The sequence below is a fragment of the Carassius gibelio genome, chromosome B18, assembly GCF_023724105.1.
Source record: "Carassius gibelio isolate Cgi1373 ecotype wild population from Czech Republic chromosome B18, carGib1.2-hapl.c, whole genome shotgun sequence".
NCBI classification, from domain to species: domain Eukaryota; kingdom Metazoa; phylum Chordata; class Actinopteri; order Cypriniformes; family Cyprinidae; genus Carassius; species Carassius gibelio.
Window position 1 is genome coordinate 402,578 of NC_068413.1, and position 7,632 is coordinate 410,209.

Here is a 7,632-nt window from a genome sequence, read left to right on the forward strand (position 1 = left end):
CCCGCCCCCCAGCTGAGTCAGAGCGGGGGGCGGGACGTCACGTCTCACCTACACACACACACACACACACACACACACCCACACACACACACACACACACACTCTCTCTCTCTCTCTCTCTCTCTCTCTCTCTCTCTCTCTCTCTCTCTCTCTCTCTCTCTCTCTCACACTCACACACACACACACACACACACACACACACACATGTTTGTTTGTGTGTAAAGTGTTTTCATCCCATAGGTGTAATGGTTTTTATTCTGTAGAAACTGTATATTCTATGTCCCTTCACCAACCCTACACCTAACCCTAACCCTCACAGGAAACTTTGTGCATTTTTACTTTCTCAAAAAAACTCATTCTGTATGATTTATAAGTGATTTGAAAAATGGGGACATGGGTTATGTCCTCATAAGTCACCCTCTCCTTGTAATACCTGTGTCATACCCATGTCATTATACAGAGTGGTGTCCTGATATGAGACAAAAACATGCACACACACACACACACACACACACACACACACATCTCCAGCAGCCACTGACAGCATGGACACACACACTCGAGCAGATACTAAGTGTGTTTATATGCTCTTTAAGTGTGTTTACCTTTGCTCTAGACCAAGAAAGAAAATTAAATGTAGTTCTAATTTGCTCAGGATACACACTGCCGTTTGCACACCAAGCCTAAAGATACTACAGAACTTATGATATGAGTTGAACTAAAGTGTTTCTATGACATTTCAAATTGGGATGTTCACACTTGTGATGTTTGGTTCAATTAAAACTGGTGCGATCGCTCTGTTTTAGTGTGGTGTGATTGAATAAGTGTGAACTCTGTGATTTGAACCTGAATGTGGTTTGACTGATATATGAATACAACAAAGACATCAACAAACCAAAGAAAGCACATGATGTCATAACATGTGACCCTAAAATACAGAAAGGTGGAGTTCATGCTGCTTTTTGACTCTTTATTTCATACTTTTCATTCTCTCTGGGGTTCAGGTCGGGTGACCAACACCATGGTCATTTAACCAACTCTTGGTGCTTTTGGCAGTGAGGGCAGGTGCCAAAAATGAAATAAATATTTTGTGTGCTCCAAGATTTCTTGGTAAATGGGTGCAGTGACTTTGGTTTTCAAAAAACACAATGGACCAACAGCGGTAGATGACATTGCACCCCAAATCATCACAGACTGTGGAAACACTGGACTTCAAGCAACTTGGGCTACGAGCTTCTCCACCCTTCCTCCAGACTCTAGGACCTTGGTTTCCAAATGAAATACAAAACTTGCTTTCATCAGAAAAAGGGGACTTTGGTTCACTAGGCAACAGTCCAGTTCTTCTCCTCCTTAGCCCAGGTAAGACGCCTCTGATGTTGTCTGTGGTTCAGTAAATCTCTCAACACGTCTGTGTGTGGTGCTCTTGATGCCTTGACCCCAGCCTCAGTCCATTCCTTGTGAAGTTCACTCAAATTCTTGAATTCAGTTTGCTTGACAATCCTCATAAGGCTGTTGTTCTCTCAGTTGGTTGTGCATCTTTTTCTTCCACACTTTTTCCTTCCAGTCAACTTTCTGTTAACATGCTTGGATACAGCACTCTGTGAACAGCCAGCTTCTTTGGCAATGAATGTTTGTGTCTTATCCTCCTTGTGAAGGGTGTCAATGATTGTCTTCTGGACATCTGTCAGATCAGCTGTCTTCCCCATGATTGTGTAGCCAAGTGAACCAAACTGAGAGAACATTGTGAAGGCTCAGGAAACCTTTGCAGGTCTTTTGAGTTGATTAGCTGATTTGCATGTCACTATATTCTAATTTGTTGAGATCATGAATTGGTGGGTTTTTGTTAAATGTGTTAAATCCAAAATCATCACAATTAAAAGAACCAAAGACTTAAACCACTTCAGTCATTGTGCACTGAATTTATTTAATAAACTAGTTTAACAATTTTGGATGAATAACTGAAATAAATTAACTTTTCCAATTAAAAAAATTAAATGTCTTGAGATGCACCTGTAAACAGTCATACTAAAGCCTGGTTTTCACTTAGGTCTGTTTATGTTACTAAAAAATATCAGATTACTCCATCTTCAAGATAATCAGTAGCTTACTTGATAACCAAAATAATCATTAGTTACAGCCCTAGATTAGTTTTATACAACTGCATTGTTTTATTTTTTGTTAATTAAAAGACAAATATTTTGTCATTGAAATTTTTTAATGTATATTATTTAAATATTGTCTTGTTCTAGTGAACCAAGTCTCTGTATATTATCTCAAGTGTATTGTCACACCCCTAGAGCTGATAATCAGTGATCTAGCTCATAATTTTCCAAGTGTATGAATCATGAGTCAATCATATATTCATAAAAAAATCAGTTTGAATAAAGAAAGCGATATCTTTGTCATAGTATCCTTTCAAATGTTAAAGTTGCCGCAGTCATTGCATGCTTTGCATCTGAATTATCAATCATCCGCTTTAGTTTTCAGATTTGTATTTATTTTGATCACAGAGATAGAGTGTTAAACTATTCGTTGGGTTTTCGTCAAATATTCCCAAAGTTATAAAATGATCACATAAAAAAGTGAAAGACAAAAACAGCAGGTTGATCTGGTTAAGGCCCCTTAAATAACGATTTTTAGACAGTCTGTTGTTTTAGTAAAGTGTCCCAGTGATGAAGATGATGATGAGATTCGTATCAGAAACACAGCGTTCCCATCAGATCATCATGAAGACGGCGTATTCCTCTTCACTGCTCCATCTGAAGACACAGAGACAGACGTCACACAGAAACACTGCGAGTCTCAGCTCAGATGAAGCTGACACACACACACACACACACACACACACACACACACACACACACACACACACACAAACTCACTAACAGATACAACTACAGCCACTTGAAGAGATTTCTAGCAGTATCTGCATTTTAGTACTTGTCGCATTAAAAAATAAAATTATAAACTAAACGTTTTTAAATTTTAGTTTTGATTTATTGAGGAGTAAAGTAAAACTCATTCACTAACTGTGTACTCGTGAATTTGTGTGAAATCAGCTTACATATATTTTCACAGACAAATCATGATTCATAATTAACTTTCATACAAAAATGTATTATAAATTCATGATTTTTTTATAAGGACTATTGAAATCACACATTTTATACATGGTTATTTAATGCTTATATTTAATACTTATTCAAGTATATTCAATGCATACCATTAAATACATATATTATTAAAATATACTTAATGCTCATCATTAAAATACATATGTAAAAGAGTGAGATAAAGCTGGAGATGAATAAAATGCAGACATACACCGCTAATGAGTGGACTATATTCTGGATCTGAATAATGAGTGTTTGTGCTTGAAATGATTTTGAGGATGACACACTTCTGGATCCTTCTGCACACCTTTAGAGTTTATTTTGAGTTTGGAGTTTTTCTGAAAATGATAAAAGCTGTATTGTGCAGAAGGCTGATAAATGGAGATTATTTGGGTGAGTTTTATACCAATAACAAACCTCAGGAATGCTGTCATTCATTTACAACACTACAAATTCATTTCAACGAGCTTTTGACCTGATTCATGTGTGTACACCTCTGCATTAGGGGAGTATACATATGAATCAACATATGTGTTAATGAGACTCATGGCATTAAAACTTCCAAACAAATCACTGTTGTCCGGTAAGAGATTCAGTTAAAGTGATGCTGAGACAGAAAAGCAGGTGTTTTATGTGTTTATGCTCATGAGTCGTGTGTTAGTTACATCAGACAGCAGCTGAGAAACTGAAATCATCAGATAAACATGCTGGAGCAGCTCATCTACACACACAGACGTGTACTCTAGCGCCACTATGTGGTGAACACACACACTGCGGGGCAGGAACACACACAGACAGAGAGAGAGACACACACACACAGACAAAGAGACACACTCTCTTTCTCTCTCACACACACACTCACAGACACACATACACAGAGACACACACACACACACACACACAGATACACACACACACAGACAGAGGGCAGCACTGAGCAGAATGGAGGACTAAAACAAGAGCTCAAACCTGATAACAAGGGCTTCCTAGACTCCTCCAGGACCTGATGGAGACCAAGTCACATTTCAAATCTTATAAAACACACAAACACACATACATCTGAATCTCAGATCACACATCTCTCTCTCACTCACACACACACACACTCTCACACACACACACACTCTCACACACACACACACACAATGTCCTCGGCCAGAAACACACAGATGCCTGGACAGATGTCACACACACTCAGTTTCCAGTGCCTTTAAACAGCTGTATTATTATTGTTAGGCAAATATGTTTTTAGCTTGTTCTTTAATTTATTAATTTAGCAGACTTCACGCATTCTGGAAAATTGAACCCATGACCTTAGGAAGTGAAAGGAAGTGAGATTTTCAACTGAAACCGTGAATCTTAGTGATTCATTAAACGTCAAAGAAACACACAATGAATCTCTGTGTCCTGACGATATATTGAGACTGAACATGATTTACTGCATTATTACTGGAATCCAGAGCCTCAGGCTGATGAGGAAATCTTTTCTGTGAACTGATTCAGTTCACTAGTTTGTTTACATAATCAGACAATGATGTAATATTATTAAAACACCCACTAATGTTGTGAAAAGTGGATGTTGTTCATGTCTGAAGCATATAAAGTGAATAAACTCGTCTTCTTCAGCTCAGCTTTTCACAGAAACGATGAGAAACCATAAAAACGCTGAATCAAGTGTTCGGTTCACTCCAGCTCATCTCTCTTGGGTCCGAGCCGAACTGATTCCTCGGTTCAGTGACTCTTAGAGAAAGTTCATTCATCACAGGATCATATTTGACTGTCAGACGTCTGAAAGTGAGTTTAATCGAGTGTCTGTAGATCTGAGCTGCTCCAGCCGGGATCTGATTCACAACAATGATTCATCAGCCTGAGGCTCTGGATTCCAGTAATAATGCAGTAAATCATGTTCAGTCTCAGTATATCTTCAGGAGACAGAGATTCATTGTGTGTTTCTTTGTTGAGAGTTAACAACAGAGTTAACAGCTAATGCTGAATCTCGTCACCTGACAGGCTCCAGAGCCGCTCCAGAAGTGTGTGAACTCCTTGCGGACGCCGGCGAGGACGGAGCTGGTCAGGAGCGTACAGGGAACCAGGTACAGCAGCGCCGGCTGACCCATCTGAGACAACAGCATCACAGCGAAGGTCAGCAGCAGACCCACGGCGTACGCTGCACACACACACACACACACACACACACACACGCCGTTAGAGCACAGTCTCTGCTGCAGGAGGATCATCAGGAGAAGCTCGTACCCACGCTGCAGGAGATGAAGTAGACTCTTCTGGAGTTCCCCATCCACACATCAAACCTGTGACAGTAGGCCACCAGCAGACCTGCACACACACACACACACACACATTCATCATCACGGCTCAGAGCTGCTGGCCCCGCCCCCGGCCCCGGCCCCGCCCCCGGGCAGTGTCTGACCTGGTATGATGATGTCACCGTAGCCCAGGATGGAGAACTGCATCATACACAGATTCTGAGCCAGCGCAGAGAACTGTGGGATACGCATCACCACCGGCAGCTGGACCACACACACACACACACACACACACACACACACACCCACACACACATACACACACACACACACACACACACAGATATAAATACATCCAGCTATACCTGTATGTACACTGATGTGAGAACATCTCAGCTGCTTGATCGTTTACATCACTGAAATATGTCAACTATAAGATATTAAGATATTATAAACATCAACATCATGATTTTCTGTAAAGCAAAACATTCATTACACAAAATAAAGTGTTTTAAAAACTGTTTTTTCTCCATGAGTAATTCTCATTAAATTCATCATTATAGATTAAAGCAATTCTAATACATTTATATTTTAAGCCTATAATATAAGCCTATAATTCAGTAATAAAGGCTTTATTTTACCTTGAACAAAATGTAATTTGTTATTTTTTTCTTTTGATTTTGAGATTAAACTGGACTGAAACAACTCAAATGTTCTCAACTTTATGGAAAAAAATATCAAACACTTGATACCTCGTGAGAGTGAGTGTGTGTGTGTGTGTGTGTGTGTGTGTGTGTGTGAGCGTGTATATGTTTGTGTGTGTGTGTATCTGTGTATGTGAGTGTGTGTGTGTGTGTGTGTGTGTGTGTGTATATGTTTGTATGTGTGTATGTGTGAGTATCTGTGTATGTGAGTGTGTGTGTGTGTATGTGTGAGTGTGTATATGTGTATATGTGTGTCTGTATCTGTGTCTGTCTGTGTGTGTGTGTGTGTGTGTGTGTGTGTGTGTGTATATGTGTGTCTGTATCTGTGTCTGTCTGTGTGTGTGTGTGTGTGTGTGTATATGTGTGTCTGTATCTGTGTCTGTCTGTGTGTGTGTGTGTGTATCTGTGTATGTGAGTGTGTGTGTGTGTGTATGTGTGAGTGTGTATATGTGTGTGTGTGTCTGTATCTGTGTGTGTGTGTGTCTCACTTTCTCGTAGGAGGATGCGTTGTCTCCTGGGACCTCCAGTGCTTCACCCTAAAGCAGAAGCTGTAGTTAGTGAGCCGCACATCAGTCACACACAGATCACACGAGGCTCTCGCTCACCTTCCCTCCAGCGCCGGGGCCCAGAGCCACCTGCACCATGATGCTCTCTCCGTTCTGCACACACACACACACACACACACACACATCAGGATGAGAGCATGAGCAGACGCTGATGAGAGCTGATCTGCTGATACTCACCTTCGTCAGGAACGGCGTGATGAAGACGAAGAAGACGTCGTAGAGCAGCAGCAGACTGAGCAGAATCACACAGATCTGCAGAACGAGCACACACACGTCACACACACGTCACACACACGTCACACACACGTCACACACACAGCACAGCGCCGGAGTGACTCTGAGAACACAGCTCACCTTGAAGTTGGACAGACTGATGGTTTTCAGGAAGTTCAGACAGAAGGCGATTCCCAGCAGATCCTGAAGGATCCAGATCCACCTGCAGACACCAGAGACACGAACAGAAGAGCATCATGGGAGAGATAGAGTACACCATCACAATCTCAATGTCTGAGCATTTAGTAATAAACACACTGCATCATGTGCGGCTCACATGTTAATAAACACAGTGCAAGATTATTGATTCCAGCCGCAGCCTTTAACTGAACAACTTTGGTTTTATTTTGAATTACTGTGCAGTTCTACTATAAAATGTTACTGAGTGACTCAAACAGCAGTTATGACACAATCCACCGTGTGTTTCAGCAGATACAGTTTCACACACACCCAAACATACAAAAACACACTGAATGCAGAAGTGAGAGACTCCGTGAAGGGGAAGAGACTCATCTAGTTCTGTTGAGCTGCAGCTGGACAGTCTGACCTGTGTGTGTGTGTGTGTGTGTGTGTGTGTGTGTGTGTGTGACCTGTCGTCGTTGCGATACACTCCCCAGATGACAGACAGTGTGATGCAGACGGCGGCGATCAGCAGTGAACGCACAGAAACGCTTCTGTCTCTGCAGGAAACACTGGAGAAACAACACAGAGT

General features: G+C 41.1%; 1 protein-coding gene across 1 annotated transcript in view; it reads right to left on the reverse strand.

The window, feature by feature from the left end:
- Positions 1–2,475: 2,475 nt before the first annotated feature.
- Positions 2,476–7,632, reverse strand: part of LOC127977072 (signal peptide peptidase-like 2A) — a 9,389-nt gene continuing 4,232 nt past the window's right edge. Inside the window, exons 7-16 of the mRNA XM_052581760.1 lie at positions 7,511–7,612; positions 7,002–7,083; positions 6,825–6,899; positions 6,687–6,740; positions 6,570–6,617; positions 5,542–5,641; positions 5,367–5,447; positions 5,117–5,280; positions 4,083–4,116; positions 2,476–2,759 (exon numbers count right to left, since the gene is read on the reverse strand). Coding sequence (XP_052437720.1) covers positions 2,725–2,759; positions 4,083–4,116; positions 5,117–5,280; positions 5,367–5,447; positions 5,542–5,641; positions 6,570–6,617; positions 6,687–6,740; positions 6,825–6,899; positions 7,002–7,083; positions 7,511–7,612 — 775 coding nt within the window. The 3' untranslated portion in view covers positions 2,476–2,724. The remainder of the gene's footprint in view (positions 2,760–4,082; positions 4,117–5,116; positions 5,281–5,366; positions 5,448–5,541; positions 5,642–6,569; positions 6,618–6,686; positions 6,741–6,824; positions 6,900–7,001; positions 7,084–7,510; positions 7,613–7,632) is intronic.